Raw genomic sequence first — 25,950 nt, 5'->3', positions numbered from 1 at the left:
AGTGAAGTACACTTGAAACTGTACCATCGCTCTGGTTCAACATGTCATAGTGAATGCTGTGACTATACTGTCTGGTACCTGTTGAGGATGTATTTATTCTTTACTATGACAACTTCTAAAATAGAACCAATAAAATATAATTAATCACAATTTACAGTACGGCCAAATCTTAATAATCATCTAATCTAGGATTTCTCAACCTTAGCTATCACAAATAAAAGTATGGCCTTAGCATACTGGGGCTGAGGTAAAGCACACCACCCCCCATTGTGATGACCAACTCCAAATATTGCCAAATGTCTCCTGGTGAGAATCACGTAGATGAAAAATGTCAGGTTCAGAGAAGTTAAACAGAACAACAATAAACATGAAGTAACTTTTTAAAATATGCTATTTGCAACAATGACATAATTCTAAATGTAGAATAATTAATGTACATGTACCCTGGTTTCCCCTTTAACCAAGAATACACATATTAAGAAATGGAACATAATTATCTCAAAATGAGTCAGATTTTATCTAGCTGATACTCAAAATCATGTAAATGAGTAAACTGGATCCCATGAACTGAACAACATTAGTTTATTACTTCCACCACAGCCACTCATCCAAACCTCTCCAGAATTCCTTATTCACAGAAGTTGTGACACACAAACAAAATAACTTGCTTTGAAACACTATGGTTACACAACGACGTGTCATGCAATAGAGTAAGACATCTTAGTACTGGGAAGGACTGACAATAATACAAAGTTGAGGTTTGTGGCATTTTAGAATTAGGTGGTAGACTCTGTTGTGTGACCTTTTAGATCATTTACTGAAATCTGAAAGGGCCATGAAAAGAAAATTAGAGGTTGCTTTATACAGCTTGAAGCTACAGTAACATGAAGATAACAAAAACCAAACCTATATTCCTAAAATTTAATCTAGTCAAGATTTCTTGAATGAAGACAAGCTGATCTTAGAAAATAAAGTGTCTGAATGAAATTTGGAGAAAATGTAAAAGGCTAATCAGGAATTCATTAAAAAACAATTTTCTTATGGCACTGCATGCCTGTCATTCATGCTCACAAGTGCTAGCATGCAAGCCCTGAGCCATAGTCTCATAATGGCAGAACAATGCCAGGTAGAGGAAGCACAGCTGAGCTGCAGTTTCCCCCAAGAAAGTATTTGGCATAGTTTACTGCACAGAAAAACTGCTGCATACAACAAGCTGGAAGAAGCATATGGGAAAGCTGGGAATTCTCAAGATTCTTGCACTGAAAGCTGAGTGGACCACTCCACTGATGCTAGCTACCCTTGCAATCACCAGCTAACCAGTTTACTAAGAATGTATTAAAAGGAAGACAGTAAGTAATCCATTAGGAGGGTAAGAAGCAGCAACAGATCTGACAGGACAGTGGGAGACAGATGCTAACCTATTGTTAGGCTATTACTAAGTCTGTGAATAGTAAGGAATCAAATGTATAGAAAGTGATATTTCTAAATCTAGAATTCAGAAATTCTAGGTTGTATTCATCAATTATTTAAAAACAAAAGGGAAAAAGATAGTTTCTGAATATAAATCAAATCCAGGGTAGAGATACAACATTCTTTAAGATTTTAGAGTGCCCTTACACAAACATGGAATTTTTTAAAACAGAAAGACCAAACAAAAATCTCTCCAGATTGTAAAGACAGCTACCATATTCTCTACTATTTGGATGGCAGGTTGTAAGAAGCAAAGATTTAGTATCTATTGGTAATATTCCATAGCAACCTAATGAGACGTAAGAAGGGCTGTCTCAGAGATCTGTGATAGGCTCTGATCTATCTGATTAGAAAAGACACAATGGAAACTCCTAATCTTTAGCTACATGAATATATATATATATGAATATATATATGGAGAATACACCAATAAAATTGTTTCTGTAACAAAAGTAAGTAAACAAGAGCCCACACACCAAATCCATTCTATTACTGAACAATCATGACTTTCCTTTCTTTTAACAGCAGAGGAGACTGGTAGTAACAGAAACAATTGCTTACACAGCCTAAATGTATACAAGATGGCCCCTTTAAAGAAAAATTTCCTGATCCCTGTCCTGGATTCTAACTTTTTATGGGCAGGAAACAGAATGAGTAGGCTAGGCTGTTCAACTTGCATGGGTCATTTTTTTATGGAAAAAAAAATGGAGAATTTTCAGAATGTAGAAACGAGTCTAGTTGTCAACATACACCTGGACTGCAATTGAGAACTGTTACAGAACAGTGTTTGCTTCATGCCTCCCCATTTTCTCTTTTGACAACACTGTCTGAAGCCATTATCTTATGTTTCTCTCAACATATATAGAGCACATGGGCAGCTGCTAATTTGCTTTGTCATGGAATCTGCAATGTCATTTCTAAACTATCTTATCTGTAACTGGATCAGATTTAAATGGCAAAACCTCCAGCTGATATCATAGGGATTTGTGGAGGAAAGAATTAGCTGCACTGTTCAAGGTAGAAGAATGTGAATTCTCTTAGTTAACTGTTACAGGCTGTACTTTCCAAAAATAGCTGAAAGCCATTCTGCTCACTTGCTCATTTCCGGGGTCTGACTGCTCTCCAGAGCACCCCTTTTCCTTACATCTAGGAGGGTTTGTGATTTGCTTGTGAATAAAAGCAAATCAGGCATGGTGGCATTTGCCTATGGCCCTGGCTTTCAATCTGAGGCTAGCATGGGCTACATGAAATCCTATTTCAAAGACAAATAAGGCTGAAGTGATAATGGAGGATTTCTAGCTTCCACTTTACTTAAAGTCTTAACACTTTAGCTACCATGCACAAAAGTTAATTCTTAGAGGCAACCATTAGGCCTTGAAAAGATCCTACAAAGTATAATGCTGATGAGACAGAGGCAGTAATACCCGGCTCCTGGCTAACCCAGCTCCACAACCCCTGACCAGACTGCAGTTCTTTCAGCCCCATCTGATCACATGACAAGTCTTAAGCTAAAACCACAGAAGCTGATTTCTCTGCAAATTCCTGATCCCGCGAGAAAAAGAACACAAGATAATGAAATAATGACTATTTTAACTACTAAATCTGAGATGACTTGCTATACCACAGAATCTTCTTTGTATTGCTTAGTAACTATAGATTTTTCCTTTTATTATAATTATTTTTAAGTTTATTGAGCTCCCAGCTAGAATTGCCTTCACCAGACCTACGCAAGATAAAGCCAGTCAACATTCTAACAGGGACTGGGTAGAATGTCACGTGTTCCCACCCCTAGCTGAGAGGCTGCTGATAGCTGACAGCAGTCAGTGGAGGGGCAGTCAGTTTTCTTCGCACATGTGACCCTCGGTAGGTCCAACATGCTCCAGTGTATCATCCCATACCCATGTAATATGTAGGTAGCATAAATTGGACTCAGTGGGTCATTTTAAAAGAAAGAATATAGCTGGGTGGTGGTGGCGCAAGCCTTTAATCCCAGCACTCGGGAGACAGAGGCAGGCAGACCTCTGTGAGTTTGAGGCCGGCCTGGTCTACAAGAACTAGTTCCAGGATAGGCTCCAAAAGCTACAGAGAAACCCTGTCTCGGAAAAAAAAAAAAAAGAAAAGAAAGAAAGAATATAAAGTCAGGAGGAGTAGGGTGGGTACAGAAAGTTGGGGGTGAATATGGTCAAAATATATTGACTTCTTATATGAAATTCTCAAAGAATTAATAAAAATTCTTTTAATTAATAGGAATTAGCCCATTCTCTTTGTAAGGCAAAATGGTGTATTAAATCTCGTTTACTTTTTGGGACTAGTTTTGTCTTTTCTGCCCTAATTTATAGCAACTTTACTAATATAAGTATGCATTACCACCAATCATTAATTTCACCTGAGTTTTAGCCACGAAAAATGCCAACATAAGCAAAACTATTTGTAAATCATTCTAGGAAAGTTGAAATGTTTGTTCTGCAAGTTGATCTGTTCAACACTCCCCCTTAGTTCAATGGTGAATATATGAACATTCTGAAGTATTCAATCTACCAAAATTCCCTATAGGTAACTCAGATCCTGAGACACTATAGCTGGAAAATACCTCACTTTTATTTTTTCAGCAGCTGATGGAAGTCCTGGAATCATCATCTTCTTTGTACAGAAATACTTAAATCCTGAGTTTGCCAATTAAAGGTGCCAATATAGTTAAAAAATATACATTTTGTAGTATATTTCACTATGTGGTAGAGACAGTAAGTAGGAGAACTTTATTTGTGGGGTTTCAATGAAAAAAAAAAGGAAAGGAGAAAGAAAAGATATTACAACTATAAGAAAAGAGCAAGTTTACTGTTTGTCAACTTTTTAAAACTAGAACATTAGTCAAAAACTGTAATTACCATATTATAAGCTGAATAGGTAGCTAAGATATTTCAAGTAATTTTCTAGAATCATCCTATATTTTTTATATGAAACTAAACCATCAACTTTAAAGCAAAATATTTGACCCTGAATCCCTTGTAGAAAATTCAGCACTGAGTTTTTAAGGGAGAGCGAGGGACTCAATTTCAGCTTATAATAACAATGACAATCCTGAGGTAGGACATTTCCTGCTATAATGGGAGTTTGAAGAATCAGTGACCCCATAAGATGAGATCCATTCTTGGTATCCGAACACCTCCAATTTCTAGGAAATGTCCTGGCATCTTGATTGTGATTGTGTTTGATCAGGTTAGTAATTCTAAAGGTAAGCTCATGCTAGCGACATGATGTCTCTCCAGCAAGCTTCCACCACCTTACCAATACATAGTGTATTACTGCTATTCTTCTTACCACGGTTTCTGACCTGTCAACCTGAGTGCAAGATCGAGCAATAATGCAGGGACTGTATGTCTGACACCCTTCCAATAATGGAGTATTAGGTTGTTGGTATAGAACTTAATATTAGGGTGCCTGAGTACTTGGTTTAAAGGATTCATCCTGAAGAAATGATTTATATAATCTCCTGTAGGAAAAATAAGTGTTAAAGCATTTTGAATATTTTTTTTATCCAGAAAGAACCTAAGTTAGACCTAGACTTCAAAATATGACAGTAATTTATCACCCAAAATTTAGAACAAATAAAATGACTTACAGCACTACCTTTGCTTTTCTGACAGTGTCTTACATTCAAGAGTCTTCTCATTCACAAAAGGCCATTAAGCCTTATCATAAGCACGAACAGATAAAGAATTAATAGCATTTCAGTGTTAAGCATGGGTTGTTTAACAGTCAGAGGAACAGATAAGACAGAGCTAGTCACCATTACCTTGGGCTTCTTCCAGTCATCCTGAGGTAGATATCATACAGGAATGCTGGGGCCTTATGGCTTACAGCAATCCAGTAATGATATAAAAGGTGATTGGAGGTTAGATTTACATTGGGCCGTCTGAAGGCCTGTTCGAGAGGATTCCTCTTGAAAGTGGAAATTACATGGTATTCTGAGGAAGAAAAGTTGTGTAACAGCTTTGATAACAACCATGTAATGAAGTTTTGAAAAAAAAATCATGTTTTTCACAATGTAAAATATTTTACCAAAGATTCAGAGTTCATTCATTTGAAAAACAAGCTTTTCTATTCTCCATAGCTAAGAGAAATGGGCATTAGACTGCTGATTCCAAGGGGTTTAAAAACTGCCAGTATTTTAATTAAATGAATAAATTTTTACTAAAATTCATCCTGAAAACTTTGTTACTGTTTTACCTAGGCCAGTTTATAATGTCACTCTCTGTATTTCACCTCTCACGATAGCGTCTTTCTTTCTGTTCCTCTTTCCAGATTCTTATTACTCTACTTACTTAAAAAAGAAAAGGAAAATCATCATCCTTTGCTTATGAATGATTTACTCAAATTAACATACACCATACAAGCTTAAAACCACCCCAAAATAACCTCTGCTGTAGTTTACTTAGGCTGTTCAACATCAACACAATCAAACTTGGTATCTTCTATGTTAATATTTTAATGGAAATGTATAATATGGATTTTGATTTTTCATAAAACTGTACAACACAACAAAGTGTATAAAAACCTCACTTACTTAAGATGCTTCAATATCCCTGAAGGACCATGACTTAAAATATTGTGAAATCACTATAGAGTTTTTTCTTACATACTCCAAACAGTCAATCCTTAAATTTAAATACAAATGGCACAGAAAAACCCTAGTACAAATATCAAGTAAGACTGCTTTAAGGTAACTAGGTGTACTGGTGCATGACTGTAATGTCAGCTCTTGTGAGGCTGAGGCAGGAGGATACAAAGTTGGATGCCAGCCAGAATTATATTGCAAATTCCAGGTCAGTTTGAGCTACATAGTGAGATTTTTATCTCGAAAAAAACAAAGCAAAGCAGAAATAAGGGCCAGGAATGAAGTGGTAGAGTGCTTGACTCTGTGGATGGGTGAGGAAAGGGGTAGACTGATCCCCAGAACCAATTTACTTTAAAAACAAAATTATTTAGAATAGCAAAAATTCAATTGGAAATAAAATATTTTAAAAAGAAAGTCATAAATATTTATATCTGACTCAATTTAAAAAGAGTCTGCTTTCAATCGCCTTCAAGTTTTACTAGCCTATTTTAGAGCTAGTTAACAAATGTTCTACTTGTTATATAATCTTTTACTTTGGTAGAATGTAGTCTGGCAAAAAGTATCCTACTTCCTAACTCCTTCACTTAAAACTCTGGGGACCAACTGATAAACCTACTCTTATAGGTGTAAACATTACCTACAGACTGGCAACATAAGACCTGAGTGTACTCATTTAAGCCACAGGTAGTCTACGAGAATGTTGCAGATGACAAGAGAACAGCTAGGGTCTCACTAGGTGAATGGAGACATACATCAGGCTATTCTTCCATTGTGAAACATTGAAGGTGTCCACAAGGCAGGATTGGTAGTTATTCTCAAACAGTAACTAAAATAAGAATAACTTTGTAACTCAGTGGCCCCAATACCTCATTTAAAAAAGTCAGTGAATGCTTTACGTTCTAACATTCAAAAACATAGATAAAATCATACCAACTTCCCCCCAGTGGAAAGGATTAGTGCTGCCTGTTGTGCAATTATACACCATGATGTTTCTTGGTCTGCAAAGACAAAGACGAAAGCAAAGAAACATAAGCGAAGTCAAAAGTATCTTAAGTCTTATGTACTATCAAAGCAGGAAGACATGATGATGCTGGATACCTATTCTATATTATACAAAAAGCACTCTAAGGAATTATTTCTTAAATGTTTAAGCTTTAGTTACAAATACTATTATTACCATAAAAGGATGCTCAGAGATTATTATAGCTGCTCTAGTGTGCCATGGTTGACATACAAAAAACATCTCTTGTTTATACTATTTTAGTTTGGCTTAAATCATCATTCAGGACCCCTCATCCACCCACCCACCATACACACACACACACACCTTCTTTAGTTCCTAGTAAACCTGTAAAATCTGTGAATTCATTAATTCTTTCTTACTACTGATGGTTCCACATGTTACTGCTTCCACTGCTCAGCAACTAGAACAGACAGTGGTATTTCCTATATCCTAATAGGACACTTTACTAACATGGCACAATCAGGACTAAGGGATTAAGCTCCTTTTCCCTCTCAGTTACCACACAGTTAATAAGCAATATCGTGGCTTCATATACCTATTAACTCCAGAATACCAGGCTGCAGCAAGGCTTGTGTTGACCACTACATCTACAGGAACAAGATCTGCAAGGGCATTGTTGGAGGCACGCATTGTTCGAAGAATTCCTTTCCCTGCCTTTTATGAAATTAAAAACAACACATTCAGATACATAGCCAAAACACATATACATAGACATAAGTATAAAGATACAGGAATTTTTAATCAAAGAAGTAAATCAAAAAGTTTATTTACCGCAATGAAGAGACCACTTGGTCCATTAAAGTTATCAATCCATCCCTAATGTCAAAAATTGAAGGAAAAAAAAAAGAGGTTAAAACTACTATCAAAGTAGATTTATTATTTGAAAGTGCTAACTCCAAACACACTTTGTTGTTTTCTCCCAAAGCCTAAGAAAGATCTACATTCCATGAAAAATAGTGATCTTAGTACCCAAAAATGTCCCAAGAGTTTCCTCTAGTGTAATAAATGACTAAATCAAAGTATTTTTAAATCATTATCTACCTCTGCTAAATCTCTGCAAAGGGGAAAAATACTGTATACTTTCCATAGCTTTTCCTAAATTAAGCCCATACACCTTTGATTTTATAGTATTTACTAATACAGTATCTCGATTAAGAGAAAATAATACGTGTTCCTTAAACTTAGTAAGTAAATCAGAAAAAAACAGAATAATTATCAAAACAACAAAAGACAGGCTATCACTTACTGCTATTTATACAGACCTTGGGCTTTTTGTTTTGTTTTTTTTTCCTGAATCAGCTTACTTTCTGGCGTTTGTTTCTGCCTTCTTCTTATTCTAAGGATTTAAAAGTATCCTAACACCCTTTTTTTCCTGCTTAGTAGTAGCAAGTTACCAAAGAAATCTCTTATGCTTTTCTTAGCTTTGTAATCTACACATAGAAAGATATACTTTACATAACTTTCTTTTGGCAATGAAAACAGATGAAATCGTGGTCTCCTTTACTGAAGACACAAAGTCAGAACTTTTGATTTGATTTTCGGCTAGAAATTAAAACTGTTACTCTACATTCCATACACCCAGAAGCACCTTAGAGATAAAGGCGTGAGTAATATATCTCTTTCTATGCTCATCAGCTCTGTACAGTAGAGCACATTTAGCATATAACACAACTCTTAAATCATATGCCTACTCTTTATACAGTTAGAACTTAGAACTCTAAATCCCAATTACTTAACAACTTTAAAGAGCTTACTGGAAAAGGTTCTTTCCAACTGGCACCAACAATCGATGGCCTTACAATGGCAACATTTAGCTTTGCTCCTTCTTGTTGTACAACATATTCTGCCAATGCCTTGGTGTAGATGTATGTATTAGGTCTGTCGCCTATCAATTTTGGTGTGATATCATTTACTAGGCCATCATCCATCCATCTGGCAAACAAAGAAATTACATTAAAAAATCCAAATATTTTATCATAGATTAAAAACCTACTTAATTGAACTTTGCACAAACCTATCTGTTGCCCTGATTTAAATAGTTGCACAATAACCCTTTTCTTTTTTTCTTTCTTTCTTTTTTTTTTTTTAAACAGGGTTTCTCTGTGTAGCCATGGATGTCCTGAAACTTGTTCCGTAGACCAGGCTCACCTTGAACTCAGAAATTTGCCTGCTTCTGCCTTCCAAGTGCTGGGATTAAAGGCATGTGCCACACAATAACTTTTACTAACAGGGAAAAAAAAGGTAGTGTCTTTAAATATGAAACATAGGTCTACTATCTCCAACTCCTATATCAAATAAGAACCAATAGATCTTTCATAAATCATATTTAGATAGCAAACTCAACTGACCTGAACCAATTAAGGGTCTTTAGAAATTATCATGCAGTTTAAAGATTCAATATTTTGTGTGTCTTTGATCGGGGATGCTACCAAAAACGAAAAATGAAGTAATTAAGTACTATTATATAGTACTTAAATCAGAGTTCCTTTCCAAAGTCCAAATAAATTCCAAAATAAATCAGGTGTCCCAAATGTTTCATTAGAAAGTACATATATATGTATCACTATCTAATAGAGTAACAGGTTAAATATACACATTTGCTATTTACATATATTCACATTTAATATAAAATGTCTAATAATCTAAATATTTAAGATGAATCACTGGGATTATATATCCTCAAGAAAGATTAACAAATACTATGATTAATGATAAAAATATTAAAGCCTGTTATGAAAATTCAATTAACAACCTACAATTCAGTCATCTCTTAACTGACCTTACCATCTCTGAAGATCACCTGTAAAAAGGACCATGACCAAAGAGGTGACATCAATGATCTTTCCTTATTTTCCTCTAAGGTGCTATGTCCTTGTTTCTAGAAACTTGTCCTTTATGTCTACTAAGCACTCAAATAGATTCTGTATATTGTTACAATCTGATGATAAAAATAACTAGAGAAGCTTAAAATGCTCCCACATATGGAAGTACTTTGTGTATGTGGAAGAGTAAGAACATTAAACTACAGGCAAATAGCTATCCAGTTTGAGAAAAAACTACAACGGAGATTGAGTTTTGAAAACTGGGTAGGATAGGTAGGTGACAGATGGGAAAATAAGCTCCCTGCCCCACCTAAAAACATACAAAGAAAAATGCTGAAGAAAGACTCAGGCCACTAAACCTTACTTCTACTGAGTTTACACAGCAAGTTCACAAATCATTTACTAGACTAGACAGATTCCTTTGAAAGCCAGGAAAGGAGAAAAAAGATTTAGGTTACAAGGTCTTCTCATTTCCTTAGATACATGTATAAGCCAAGACTAAAAAGCCAAAAAGTAATAAGCTTCATTAACATCACTTTTCTCCAAAATCATAAACACTTTTATTGATCTATGATGAAATGAGGCATATATTTAGGAACATCTATGAAACTGAGTCTCACAAGAAATGTCTCAGTTACCTATGGTATTGATTTTCTTACAATCCATTTCCATGAAAACCCTTTCTTAAAAGGTCACGTGTGCTTATTTCAGGGATGGTGGGAATCAAAAGTAAATGGAATTATCTATGAGGAAAGATGGAACCAAGAAAAAACAAAAACTGTAAGAAAAAAGCCCATAGAGATACTGTTTGAAAACAAATATATAAAGACGTAATGGCTGTTGGACTGCTTCTATAATTGTAGTCCAAAAAAACCTTCTTCATATGGTAAGAAAGTCAGACCAAAAAGCAACTGAAGGCTAGGTTGTGTTATATACATTTCACATAATCCTCTACATTTATCAAATACAAATATTGTTCATGTAAGAATTGCTGCTAGGAATCCCTGTCCTTAGAAAGATGGTAACACTAGTAGGAGTATGAATTAAAGGACTAGAATTCCTCTGATTCTCTTAAAAAAGAAAGTCTCTTTTCATGTATTGTACATTTCAGGAGAGGGAGTTCTTTAGAACCTTGGGGTTAGCAGCCATTGGTCTCCGGTCTCCATAGGAGCTAGAAATGACTACCTAAAAAACAAAGCTTTTAACACAGAGATAAATTATTCATTACCTGACTCAAAGGGAAAACTCTACAATGACCTCACCAACAGACAGAACCCTGTACTGGGCAGAAAATAAGCAGCTGTTGAATACAGGAAGAGATTAATGCATGCACATGTGTGTAGATAACACAGAGAGAGGGAAAAAAGAAAGTTGAATCCAAAATCTTAAGACTAAAGGCAATGTGTATAAATTCAAACATACTCTAAAGAATCAATCAGCTTCTTGGGATCTACCGGGGGAGGATAAACTACTTCATCGATATGCTTTCGATTGCAGTAGGCGTATGCTGTTGACACATGCATGAACACTTCCAGATTCTTCATTTGCTGTGCGAGGAGAATAAGCTGTCGTGTAGCAATCACATTTAACTGAACAGCATCTCTGCAAAAGAAAGAGACAATGAAAACTTAGAAATCTATGTTTTTTTTCCCCTTTAACGTATTTAAAAACCAAATCTGAATTTCAGTAGGTAAGTACAGACAAAGAAACATGTTTTTCAGTAATTTGCAATTTCTCTGTTAGCTCTGAGTTGGTGTGTTTTATTTTAGTATGAAGAACATTTATTTTAATAACTATGCATGAATCTTCCAATAATAAAATAAACTCCAATATAGGATTTGAAAAACAAAGCATACACTGTGATGTAAAACAGGATTATGAACAAAGCTATAGAATCAGGCTGGGGTCAGACCCAGGTATAGCCTCCCTGTTAGCTAAGATGCTAAATTACACAAGCACTCAACCCTCAGCTTCCTCACCTGCAAATGAAACAGTAATAGAATCTCCCACCAGAACTGGAAATGACTAAATGAAAAAAATAACCTGTAAGCATTATAAGCATCTGCTATTCTTAACACCATCTCAAAACTGCCTGTGAGTATTAAGATAAGCAAATGGTGGAAAGTTTTTTTTCTATACAACTTGATTCGTAGCATTTTTTTTAATGGTCCATCAAAAAGTCTATTGTACAACATAGTAATTGAACTGAAAAATAACACACCAGAATAATGAAAAATCATACATTTTTAAAGCATTCTCAATACAAGAAAAGTTATGTGAGGTCATAAACATAATACTTTAGTCATTCCACATGCATTGTGCATGATAAACATACAGAGTGAGTCCCAAACCAGTGACACATCCAATCTCAAATAAATAAACAAACAAACAAGTAAATGAATGAACGAATAAATAAATAAAGCAAAAACAGTGAATAGCATCCAAGGAATCCTATCTTTAATTTGTCCTCTGGCTTCCACACACGTGTACACACACCTGCACATACACCAACAGACTATAAGAAGGGGGATGGGGACAGGTTGAAATACTCAACACTACTGAGTGGTAAAACTGACATAGAGTATTACAGTCTTATTACAACTACAAATTCAAACAGCTGACCTAAAAGAAACTAGGACAAAGTGCCAGTAATTACAGAAAGTATGCATTTATTAATCTAGTAACCTAAATTTCAGAGCAAAAAGTCACCCAAAGCCTAATTTTTCAAACAAGAAATACAATTTTTATGGCAAGTGAAAATTACACAAATTGTTATGTATCAATATTATAGAATCATGTAGTGACTAAAAGTATAACCATGAAAAACATTAGAAACATGTAAGTTATTTCTATGCTAAATTTAAACGGTGAAATTATTAAATTAACATTAATAACTATGTAAAAACAATGCATGCTTAAACATAGATCCAATGAGCTTTGAGGGGAGGCCTTTTTAAGGTAGGGCTATGTAGCCCAGGGCTGGCCTGGAACTCTAACTCCCTATGCTGTCTAGGATGAACCTGTGTTATGATTCTCCTACCTCCACCTCTTGAATGTTGGGATTACAAACATGTATCATAACATCAGGTGTGAAATGTTTTTTTATAAAAATGAAAATGGCACTGAGCACTCTGCAAAATGCTCATATTGTCAGTGTTTAAGAAAAAATACGTCACAGATAGAATTCAGTCTGACTGTACAGCAATACTTTGATAACTATCTGTTTAAAAAGAATGGAGACAAGGAGGATACTGTTTAAGAAGAGATATGCTGAGAACATTTTATTACAAGCTCCTGAGGACAGGACAAGAAGTTCTGGGTCACCAGAAACAAGGAGTAACTCATAAAAGGGAAAAGCTAAATAAATAAAGATCTCTTAAGACTTTATTTCTTTTAATTACATCTGAGATCCTATGGAGGAAAAAAATGTTTTTAATGAAACTAAGGTAGGGGTCTTCTGATCTTCCCAAATCTCAACTGAGGAGAAAAAACATCTGTTCAAATGGAAATCTAGCAAAAGACCTTTCACAGAGAGGATACTATCCACTAGAGCATTGAGAATGCATTATTTTCTTTCACATTTACAAAACAATGGGGACAGGGAGAGAGATGTTTTGAAAAAAGGACACAAGGGGTATTCTGTTGCACTATCCTGAGGATAGTGACAGTTTCTAGGTCACTGAAGTAAGGAATAACTCAGAAGACACACTTCTGTGCCTTGAGTCTCTCCACTCTATTTGTACCCGAGAGCCCAAACCTGCAGACATAGTAAAACAATATCTGCAAGGCTAGTTTTAACCTTAATAGAGACATTAGTTTTATTTTGTTGAACTTCAGACTGAGTCCCTTACATGCTAGACCAGAAAGTAAAAAAAATGAAGTTCTCATGTTTTGCTTTATGAAACAGTAAATCTTAAGACAGGCAGGGTCAAGTACAATCAAGAAATCTACATTTTAAAATATGTTTCCAGTTATTATAGTTTTATTTTCTCTTTTTTTCTTTTCTTTGGAGGTGGAAAGAGGCAGATAATATATTTATTAAAGGCAGCTTTCCCTACAGGAGCACGTATGAAAAGTTCACAGCAGAGACAGGGCCAGAGATAGAACTAGAAAAAAAGCTATCAGCACAAAGTGCCCACACCAGCACCAGGATCCACCACTGGCCCTTCCTTCAAGTCTAAGGACTGTACCATTCCTTTATCTTAATCTGTACTTCCACTCCTTTTGGAAAACCAACTCCATACCTATCCCCTAGGGCCTTATCATCTACAACTGCTCCATTTCTGAAATCCATCTGTTTATTCCCTCTTTTCTGACTGTTTTTGACCCCACGATAGCCTCTTGCCTCTTGATATTCCTCTCTACACAACTGATACTGTCCCGCCTAGTGAATACAAGACCCTGTGACCAACTACTTACACAATTACTTACTCCTCTTCTCCTTTCTCACGTCTTTATTCCTGTCAATTTCTCCCCAGTTCAATATTTGAAAAACATGTCTGAAAACTAATGAACTTTGCCTCCTCAGCACTCAACAGATGTGTTCAGTACTATCTGTATCAACATAGTTCGCACATGCCCCAGGGCTTTATGAAAGGGTGCACATCCAAATTTACCTTGGTTCCACCCCAAAGCACTAGGCACAATGTTATGGTGACTCTCCTCCTCCTGCATCCCCTCAGAAGTAACAATTATACCATGTGATATCTGTGACTTAACAGATGGTAATGGTTATAGTTATACATGGTTTTCCCCTAGGTGGCTATTACAGTCTATTTCCAGTATTTCCTAATATCTGGCCCAAATCTAATGTTCTACTAATATTTAGACATTAACATATACTAGATTTGCTTCACAGAAATAGTTATGATGTAGAAACTAGGACTAGAACAGTAAACATTCATGGCTTAACAAAGGGATAGTTAACAATAAATTATCTAGACTTTCCAATATGGTCTGTCTAGTGTAAGAAATTGTAATAATGAAAAAAATCTTTATCATTAATGATAAATCCAAGGAGAATACAAAAGTAATATACTGTGATCCTTCTGGTAAAGGTTTCTTTGATGTGTTTTATCCTAATTAATGTTTTCTGTTAATAAAATTCCCCTTAAAAACACCTAGTTTCCCCCTTTAAGTCAATGAGAACTATACCACAACTAGTATATTAGTATTATACACCAGTCCCTGAAAACACACTAGGTTTCATATGACTGTGTAAATGTTCTTTTGATTATAATAAGAAAATAATTAAAGCATGAACTATTAGGGGAAAATATGTTAGACTGGTCATTGTATAGTAATGAATTCTAAGGAAAAATAAAGCATCCACTAAAATTCAGTAACAAACAAGCAAAGTAGTATATGCCTGTAATACCAGCATTTGGGAAGCTGAGGCAGAAAGAGCATAATATTAAGGTTAGCCTGGGATACCATAGCCTGTTTCAAACAAAAATCAGAGACTATATTCATAATCTTGAAAATACTATTTAAAGTACAATGTTAGATTTATATGCAAATATACATGGAAGGGAAAATTTCAAATGTTAAAAAAAAAGGCATTTGAAAAAAAAAAAAACAATAATGTTGAGAAGCAATTAAAAAAAAAAAAGGCATTTGCAGGGCTTAGGGCCCAAATGATAATCTCTGATCAACTCTTACACATAAGGTTCAGGGAGCATCACCAAAGAGGGGCAAAAAAATTCTAAGAGAGGACCAGGAAGTCTGCTATGAGATTATGCCTTCCATATATGAGAAGAAAGTTGTACACATGAAATCTCAGTGATATGGCTGAACAAAATACCAGGTAACATGTCATGGGGGGAACCTAAGAGTCCTATCATGACAGCTAAGAAAGAGAAAGAATTGGTCTTTCCCAGCAATGAGCCCCAAACTGGTTATCCAATACAAACTGGTAAATCCTAAAAATATATACAATATGAGCAACACTAAATGGACTTGGCAAGTTGTTTTTATGTATTTATTCATATATGTCCATATGTATTTATTTTATTATCCCTTCTGCTGAGGCTATGAATTTGAGAGGCAAAAGGGATAATAGAGGAGGGGCTGGTGGGAGAACAAGAGGGAAATAATGTAAATACAATACACATATATGAAATTTTAAAAAATTAATTATAAAAAGAAATTTTCTTACTGATGAAGGTACAAATTTCTTTAAGATGGAACGTATTGCTTTACATATATTTTCAATATTATTTGTCTTTATTTGAAGAATAACATATGTTCATGGTGGGAATAATAATATGCACATAAAATTAAAAACAATTACCATCAATACAGAAAAACATATATGCCTAACATACATGATGCATATCTATCTAATAAAGTGAGATTATACTACACTGATTATGATATTAGTTTGTTACTTCTGGATTCTAAACACATGACAGTCCCTGAGTGTCTCACCTGCTGGCTTACAAAAGAATTAAAAGAGAGTGATAAAGCAATGGCTTACAGACTGATACTCTGTGGTTGAGAGGTAAAATAATCCATCAGAAAAAGTCTTCTGAGAAGTGCCAATTTACAGATAAGCAAACTCAAATTCAAGAAGGTTAATAATTGTCCAAACTCTTCAGTTAATAAACAATGAGGTCAAGACTAGAACTAAAGTGTGTTACTCCAATTTTTTTTCCGTTTTCTCTATGGTGTTGCCTCAGCTGCCTCAGGAATAAAGTGGATTTGCCCAGGACAAGCTGGGTAAAGTTATGACAGAAGGAACAAATGAGCATGTTTTGAAGACTGTAAAGCACAACCCCGGGACTATAAGAGGCAGTGATCGTATCTTCACACACCCAAACGCTTGGCATTATGCTCTCACACAATATAATCATTTAATAGTTAACACTTCTATGTTCGAAACATATGAGGATTATCCCCAGAGCTTAACTTTTTGAACATTTTAAAGAGAACGGTTTCACAGAGAGTTCTGAACCCCCAAAACAAATGCTTTATCATTTAAACTAGTGTAAGACTGTATAATAAAATTAACATAAAATTGTACTTTTAGACACACCATCAAAAATAATGGTGTTATGAATTAAATTCTATTATTTGAAGTGTATATTCATTTATTTTTTTAAAAAAGATTTATTTATTTTTAGCTCATGTGTATGGATGTTTTGCCTGCATATATGCCTGTGTACCACATATGTGTCCAGTATGAATGGACACCAGATGAGGACAGCCAATCTCTGTAATGAGCTACAGATGGCTGTAAGACATCATGCGGGTGTTGGAAATCAACCCAGGTCCTCTGGAAGAGCAGTTGATACTCTTAACCATTGAGCCATCTTTCAAGCCCCTTATTTTATTTTTAAAATACTGATCACTTAGAACGTAGGTTGTGGGTTTTTTTTTTTTTTTTTTTTTTTTTTAACTAGAAGCAGGATGTATCCTGAAGTTCAAATTTGGTTTCAAATTAAAACTTAATTTCTGATGTTACTTTGTGTATTAACAATGGCACCAAAGCAGAGTTTTTGAAATATAAACAAAGTGTCAAAAGTCACTTCTATCTTAGCATGCAAAACCTGAACTTAATTTTGATTATGTTCTAGAATACATAGTGAAGAGTGGAAGCAAACAGCTGCTGGGGTAGAAGAGTCCGGCAACAATTCACAAAGAGGTAACCAACACAGCTGAGTAACTCTTCCTGCTTCTTATCAAGTACACTTTGCTCTCTTCTAGTCTGTTACCTCTGTCCTATTTTATAAAGTCATGGCAAGGTTTTATAGTCAGCATATACTAGCTGTCTTTTATTTTCAAAATGATTATAAAAGAATTTTACTAACTTCAATAAAACACCGACAGTCACTATTAACATGTGACAGTTTCACAACATTTTAAAACAAGCACACTAAAAAGTCGAATTAAAATTACATCTGTAACATATGTAATTCAAATGTTAATAAGTATCTGTACTTACCTTAAATTTTCATTAAATCTTACAGTAGCTGCACAGTGGAATATGATATTGGTAGATTCTACAATGACCTCCTTATCTTCTTCACTGAGAGCGAGTTTAGGTTGGGTGAGTTCACTGTTGATTGGTATAATTTTCTCTCTAAAATCTGGATTTTCATCTCTCAACCTGTCAAAAAGCTATCAAATAGGAATATATTTATTCTAGGATAATGTTTTCCACTTCCCGAAATCTATTATAAACTCTTTCCCCATCAAGGACAACTATTTTAAATTTCACGGGGCACAGAATAGAAGATTGCTCGTCTTCCAGGCATAAAGTCGAGACTCAGAGAGTTTGAGCTGGCTACTCAGATTGCCTTATGCCTCAGAGCAGGCTTAAGAAATAGAAGACATCTTGACAAAAATAGCCTCACCCTCCAACGCTGCCAGTTAATTGTTTGACTTGTAAAAGATTTTAAAGACTGTTTAATTATATGTGTATGTATCTGTACACCTGAGTGCAGTACCCACAGAGGCCAGAAGAGGATGTGGTATCTCCTGGAGTTAAGAGTTAGAGAAAGTTCTTGGAGGAAATGACACTGAATCAGAGACCTGAAGGATCAACAGAACATGTAGGCACACAGGTGAGTGATGGGGACAAAAGGGAGAGAGAGAAATTTCAATGCAAAAGCGTGTTCTTGCACAGGATGAAAAACCATACATTTTAGAAAGAAACATCAACTGGACTTGGCTACTGCGTGGTTTTGTTTGGTTGTTGCATACTTGAAATATCAATCATAACAGTAGTTTAGACCTTATTAGAAAATTTGGTCTAGCATAAAAGAAAGCTGTTTTCTTCTCCTCATTCTAATTCACTGCAATACTGCAGGAACTTAGCAATTTCTCCGCAGTTTTCTTTATGGGGGGTGGGGATACTGAAACAATATATATACACTATGCATATAATTTAATGCTTCACGAATTTCATACACAAGCAGATACCTCTGTCCCCTTTCAAATTATCATCCTCCACATTTACCTTGCCACTAAGGATTTCTTCCACACGCTCTTGCGGTGTCTGTCCAGCTTTCTGTCTCACCAAAACATAGACTGAATTCACCTTAGGACAAGATCTCAGCAACTTTTCCAGAAGCACCTTCCCTAAGAAACCAGTAGCTCCTGTGAGGAGGATATTCTTGCCTTCATAGTATTCTGGGATTGAAACCATTTTGACTATGAGAGAAACATGACAACACAAACAGTTTAATGAATGTATGCTCAATCTTATTTTAAAACCTCTTGGTTTCCACATTAGTATTTTAAAAGACTGTCAAAAATCAAAGTTAAATATTGACAATTATAATACAGAGGAAGCAAGAATGGACTTCAGCTTCTCAAGACCTTGTTCTTTCCTGGATCACCTCAGAAAAATCACTCACCTTTTCAGGCCCTAGGTTTCTTTAGTATAGTTGTATTTAAAAGATCTCTATAACATTACATTAAGAATGCAAATATTCATTAAACCTCTGTTAAACCTTAATACAACTGAATAATGGTTCTTTCTTCCCAAAGAAATTTATAATTCTGAATGGAGGTCAGCAGACTCAAAATAACACTTGAATAACACTGCCAGGTGTCACAGTCACCTGTCATCAGACTCTTAAACAGGAAGAGAAAACATCAAATCCTTTCTTCTACACATTCATGACGATAAGCAAAAAAAGGGGGGGGGATAAAGAAAAGAAAAGGAAAGAAAGAAAAAAGAAAGGGTGAAAAAATATACAAGAAAAGGGGCAAGGGATGTATGATGTGAGTACAGGAAGATCTATGAACTATGTTACTACATGAGACTACACTATATTGAAATCCAAGCTCGATGCTACTTAGAAATCCATATACATAGCATGAAATATTAACACATGCCTGAAGACATGCAATGCAATCAGAGAAGAAAAAAGCTTCAATACTACTTGTCATTTAATTGGAAAGTCTAATAAATGTATGTATGTGTTTATGTTCAAGGTTCTCATAATTTATAAGTGTTCTATAAAAATCTGAAGGTGTGAGCCACCTTTTCTAGACAAGTATGGCAACTAATCCTCAAAAGAGCTTTTCTTTACAGAAAATGGAGAGCATCACAGAAAACAACTGCACCCAATGCAGAGATCGAATAATGGGAGCCAAGCCTAACAGATACATTTACATTACAGCTCCTGTACGCACGGCTCAAGGAACATCACTGAAAGGGAATGAAAAGATTTTAAAAACCAGAATACCAGTAAGTAAGCCATGAACTAATCTCTCCTAGAAATGGCTGCATAAACAAGACCAAAATAATAGAAGTATCAATGGACAAGATAATACGAAAAGGAGAAAATTTAGAGATCTCACCCCTAGACAAAGGACTACAGGCAACTTCTTACTGATGGAAGAAGAATTAGCCTCTCCCTTATTGGTTGCCCAATGCAGATTGCTCAGCCTTGAAGCCATATACACAAAAACAACAACAATGGACTCAACAGTTTACATTTATTTCTGTATACACATACATACATATATGAATGTACGTAACAAATACAACCAAAGAAAAAGAGGCTATCAAGTTGTGAGTTGTGTGGCATGGGAGACATTTGGGAGAGGGTAGCTGGGAGAGGCTGGAGGGAAGAAATGGAGGGGAAAGCGGTGTCATTTCTATTTCAATTAAAGATATTTTTTTTTTAAAATCTAGAAACAAAAATCTTCATGAATAAGCAAAAATGGAGGAGAGGGATAAAGCAGAATAACTTCTTAGAACAGATGAGAACGAACTGACAGAGAGACCATGACAGAAGAAGAAAAGTACTCTAAGGTCAGAGCTGTATTTAACATCTCACCACTGAAACCCAGGAGAAAATACCAAACTTGGGATCAAGAAGCTGGATTAGAATATGAGGTCATCAAGGTAATGAAAAAACATGCACACAGTACAGCAGAATTACTCCTGACAGAATCATTTCCTGAATAAATATTGGCTCCAGCCTTAATATTTATATGTACTTGAAGTGAGCATCACAGCTGAGTGCTTAGGACACAACTAAAATAGGCTAAGCTTTAGGGTGCACCAAATATCCTTAAGAAGGTGGGGAAATCAGGGGATCTTCAGGAAGGAAACAAAAACAAAAACAAAAATCCTTGAAGTATATTCCAGGAAGCTCTCAACCAGTAATCCCATCTCAGGAAAAATTCTTGGGAAAAAGATATCTTCAAAATCAAACTACCAAAACTAACTGCCTAGTTCTTCACAATCCAACTACAAAGTAAGATAATGAAAACATCAAGAAAACATTGAGGTCTTATAAATACCCTCTAAGCCATTTATAAATATTCGCCAAACCATTTATAAGAATATTCAATCTACATAATCATGACCCTGAAAGTCAAAGGTAACTTAACAAAAATACCAACAAGATATTGGTCAAGGAGGCCTCCCAAACAATACAGGCTCTTTGCCACTCTTGTTGGTTACCCACCAGAATTAATTAATAAGATCCTATTGCTGAAGACAACATACGTTGGTTGCAAGGTGTAAAGAATCAAGCTGGAACAGGTTGGAAGTTTCTTCCCTGGTAGGAAGCTTTCACTGTGCCTGAAGGTACTATGAAGTCTGCTGGAGGAGTAAAGGCATCAACAGTCTTACTTAGCTATGAACCCTACAATCTACAATACCAACTTGCCACACAAGATATGCTCACCCATGCAATGGTGCATGGTTGTTATGGGAATAACCAACTGTTCTCTTACTGTATTTGAGGCCTAATCCACAACAGAGAATTCATACCTGGTACTGTAACCTGATCTAAAATTCCATGGCCATAGAAGTCTTAGGCCCTAAAGGGGACACTTACTATTGTTGTTTAGGTAATTTATATACTACAGCACCAAGCTGTTCTCTAAATATCCTACATTTATATCCAGACAAATGCTATTCTAAGACTCAGAAAAACTTCTCTTTGCAATGTACAGTAGTGTATGCAGAGACCAATGACTGCTCAAGGTACTAAGAGTGAGTGACAGCTAAGTGCTTAGGACATTTATACCACTCCTTCCAAGCCCAGGAAATCTGAAGGAAAAGGGACAATAAGAATTTAAGAAGTTGAAGACAGGAAGAAGGATTGCTGAAATGTCTTCTAGGCATGCCAGTCAATGCAGTCATCATGTCATAACAACTATGACTATCTGCAATAGGTCTTAAGAAGATGGGGCCTATCAACAGTCAATCATAGATCAAGGAGTCCCTAAGACCCTATTCCTCCCTGCTGAATTACTAGCTATGAATGGATTCCGGAGGAAGGCGCAGTTTTGACTTCAGTTGTGTACCCCACTAAGAAACTCATCAAGTGATGATGGATAGGGTCATAGTCACAGATAAACCCTGTTAAACTCTATTGATATTTAAAAAAATGAAAGGGAATAGGGGTAGAAAGGAGATAAGGAATTACAGCAATCACACTGCCCTTTCTATACACACTACCCTTTCTACATGTGTGAAGCTATCAAAGAACAAAGTCAGAAAAGGTTTAAAAATACTGCATCTACAAAATAATTACTACAACAAAAGAACAAAGATCTTTGGAAATCAGCAATTCACATAAAGGTAGAAAACCAAGAAATAACCAACAAAGAATTAATTAGTGAAGGAGTTTAACAAGTCCCTATCATCTGTGAGCAAGCAGCTACAGCACTGCATCCTGAGAACCGCACAGGACTATCATTCCTTCCTGGAAAGAGTGAAGACTCCTAGCAACTACAAGTTTCTCCAAGTAACATTGTATTCTCTGACTCAAAAGTTTGAAAAAAAAAAAAATTAAAAGTCTAACAAAGTGCTGAGTACCAAGTACTACCACTGCTTTCAAGGAATTCACTGAGGTTTACTTGACAAAAGTGTTTCTTAACAGCTGTTTTTTTAAAAAAATTCATTTAAAATTATATTAAGATAAACTCACCACAAAGCTACCTAAGACATATTCTTAACTAATAATTCAAACCCAGAATCTGCCACTTAAGCTAAAGCTACTACTAGTCTAAGCCCGTTTTTATTTGTAGAAGAACAGGCAGGTCTTATGGGCAAACAGAGCCTAAAGTGACCACAAATGAAGAATAGAGAATGCCCAGGATATCAACTTACATACAAAGTAAACTTCTTTTAACTATATTCACTAAACACATATCCTAGTATTAATGGAAAGGTAATATGTTAATAGTTTTAGAAACTTGGTTAAGTGATTAAAATTAAGGTCCCTCATTTTTAACTTTTTAAACTCTTAGGGTTTTCCAATATGTAAGTACAAAAGCACAAAAATATACCACTTAAAAAACAAGCAGATTTTTTTATTGCCAAGAAAACAAATCCCCTTGCCCTTTGAAAAAAAAACTAAATTAAAATTTTAAATATAATGTTATGATGGCTAATTTCAACTTTCAAATTGACTGGATTAAAAAACAAAGGCATTAAGGAAACACTCACCCAACTGAGACTGTAGGACATTTCCAGAGTTTTAAGCAAAGAAAAGAAGAATCACCTTGACTATGGATAGCACTATTCCATGTGCTGGGGTCAGGGATTGAGTAATACCTTCTGATATTATTTCCCATAAGTTTCCAGTAAGGTTTGTTTCTTTCCTTTTTTCTTTGCTAAATTCACTAAGAACACATGTATGAACAGAATCAAATTTGAGCCCGTGTCTTTTAACTAAACTCCACAGTTACAGAAAGCGTAAAAATTTTCTACATGCCTTTCAGAGAGATAAACATATCAATCATGGAAATAACTGAGCACACAACACCAGAAGTTCAGAGGAAATGGAAACTCTGGAGTGGGTTGTCTTAAAGGTCCTATTCAGTTCTAACTACAGCAGGAAAAACATACCCTTCATGTCAGGGCATCCTGCCATATACTGAGCACATCGAACAGACAAGAACCTGCTTTATAAAGAGATGGATGTGAAATAAAGTTAATTCTACATGAGTAATCCTTTAAAACTTCAGACTGTTCCACATACAAAGCTGACAGGCCAAAATGCAGCCGTGTAAAAACTGCTCATTGGTTCAGGTAATTTAATTTTACCAAGAGCTCCCTGAGCACCATTTTCAAAGACAGCCAACCACAGAAAATACAAAGAAATTCATTGTCAAACTTAAGAGCTGGAGTTAGAAAATCAACAGCTGGATTTAATTACTGTCATAATCAATTTTAATGAAAATACATCATACTTGGTCAAGAAGTAAGCCTATACCTAACATCAGAATATTTATTTTCCTGTCCCACCAAACATGACTTACTTAAAGACTTTACGTAGATAAACTCATTCCTTGGAATACTAGTAACAAAAACCCCAGGACAGTGGAGGAAAACAGATCAAGGTACAAGAAGCTCTGAGATCTTGCTCAAGTGTAATAAACTCAAACACATTTTTACATGTAATCAAGTAAACCCCTGTGGATTAATAAATTTTGAAAATGAGTTGACTTAAATGCTCTTGAAAAACAGCAAGTTATGACTATGAATAAATTGCACAGCCACAGCTTCTTGGCTGTACCTTGTCCCAAGTTTCTCCATTTAGGTACCAATGTAAATGTGAACAACCCAGTATATTATTAATACAAATAAACAACTACCACCATATTATCAGGAGAAGCAGGCACATTAAACTTACCAGCACATACTAGAGCAAGGAAAACAATTTCTCTGTGCAAGTAAATAATCAGCAAATGTTGGACAGAAATGAATGAAGCAAAAACAAGAGACACAGACTCCAGCATGGCACACCAAGTCATCACTTTCTCAAGGACTAAGCATGCTGCCCTACAGCCTCTGCCCAGATCACCAGGCAACAAACTCCTGACTGTCCTTGTACTCAGCTCAGCACACTCCTCTGGTCATTAACAATGCCCCAATTGACACTATTCACCTTTATATCAATTGGTTCGTGGGTCGAATACTGGCCACCTGAATTTAATCTACACTTGTTTGGCTCCTTTATATTCTTCAACCTTTTACAACAGTCTGTAAACTGAATATTATTTGAATTGTAATGTGCAATTTTAATATTGTACTAGTGATCAACATCAAACTATAACAAATAGTTTAACAACTCCAAGAGTTGAAATTTCAAATGAAACCAGGAATACTGGTGAAGTTAAGCTGATAAAATTTACATGACTTGCAAAGTTCACATTCAACACCCTTCTAACAGTGTGAAAAGACACAAGCCACTGTTTGTGTTACTGTCAAAGCTCATTCACCAGCAACCAGCATGGTCAGCAGGACTCTGTTCGTCAAAGACTGAATCCAGTGAATACAAATTACTGGCAAAATAAATGAAAATATTTGAAAAATTTCAAGCAAATTAAGTCACTGGGTGATACAGGCAAAACTAGTACTCACTACATACTTTTGAACTAATAAATAGATTTTTAAGTAATCACTAAATTTATAGTGTAATCATTAAGCCTCAGAAAAGATATCACTAAAGAGTAGAAGGTATTTATTTATTGATAGAATAATGCAATCTGCACATGCATATATACTCACTTCTTTGTCTGGGGAAAGAAATTAATGATTTTTAGCAGAACCAGACCTTTATCAAGTATCTGAAGGTTCAAAGAAACAAACCACTTACTGGCTGACAGTAATTCACAAGCCCTCAAATATTCTTAAGAGCTCTGGTCCTACTCTCAGACTACTTTAGTAGATACAATGCATACATTTAGGTCCTTCAACCCCACTATTCTGAAACTTTAAACACAGAAAGGGAGATAAACCACAATAGTACTTGTATAGTAAAACTGTGTGTGACTTTGGAAAGCTTCCTGACAGTGTTAAGGAACACTTAAAAACATACGCTGGCACTAAGACTTGAACGATGAATATTATATTTATGAAATTATTCAGTCTCAGGCATTTCATTATAGTAATGTAACACGGACTAAGCAGCTATAGAGAATAAACAAAATGGCAGGACTACGTTGTAATAAAACTTTTAAAAAATCCTTAAAACTGGCTCCTCTGTGCATTCAATATACAAACACTTTAGTCAAAGCTCACTAGTAGAAACAGT

General features: G+C 35.4%; 1 protein-coding gene across 4 annotated transcripts in view; it reads right to left on the bottom strand.

Moving 5' to 3' along the window:
• Nucleotides 1–25,950, bottom strand: part of Far1 (fatty acyl-CoA reductase 1) — a 50,635-nt gene that overhangs the window by 9,052 nt on the left and 15,633 nt on the right. For 3 of the 4 annotated variants that reach the window (XM_057777731.1, XM_057777729.1, XM_057777732.1), the window contains 8 exons: nt 18,894–19,087; nt 17,877–18,052; nt 11,354–11,533; nt 8,864–9,041; nt 7,881–7,925; nt 7,645–7,763; nt 7,016–7,083; nt 5,264–5,435 (listed from right to left, as the gene is read on the bottom strand). In XM_057777731.1, coding sequence (XP_057633714.1) covers nt 5,264–5,435; nt 7,016–7,083; nt 7,645–7,763; nt 7,881–7,925; nt 8,864–9,041; nt 11,354–11,533; nt 17,877–18,052; nt 18,894–19,082 — 1,127 coding nt within the window. In that variant the 5' untranslated portion in view covers nt 19,083–19,087. Of the gene's footprint in view, nt 1–4,788; nt 4,961–5,263; nt 5,436–7,015; nt 7,084–7,644; nt 7,764–7,880; nt 7,926–8,863; nt 9,042–11,353; nt 11,534–17,876; nt 18,053–18,893; nt 19,088–25,950 lie in introns of all 4 variants that reach the window. The other variant, XM_057777730.1, reaches the window with a different exon arrangement.

The sequence above is a fragment of the Chionomys nivalis genome, chromosome 8 (genome assembly GCF_950005125.1).
Source record: "Chionomys nivalis chromosome 8, mChiNiv1.1, whole genome shotgun sequence".
Taxonomy (NCBI): domain Eukaryota; kingdom Metazoa; phylum Chordata; class Mammalia; order Rodentia; family Cricetidae; genus Chionomys; species Chionomys nivalis.
The sequence above is the reverse complement of the archived record's forward strand: the minus strand, read 5'-3'. Positions and strand labels throughout refer to the sequence as shown.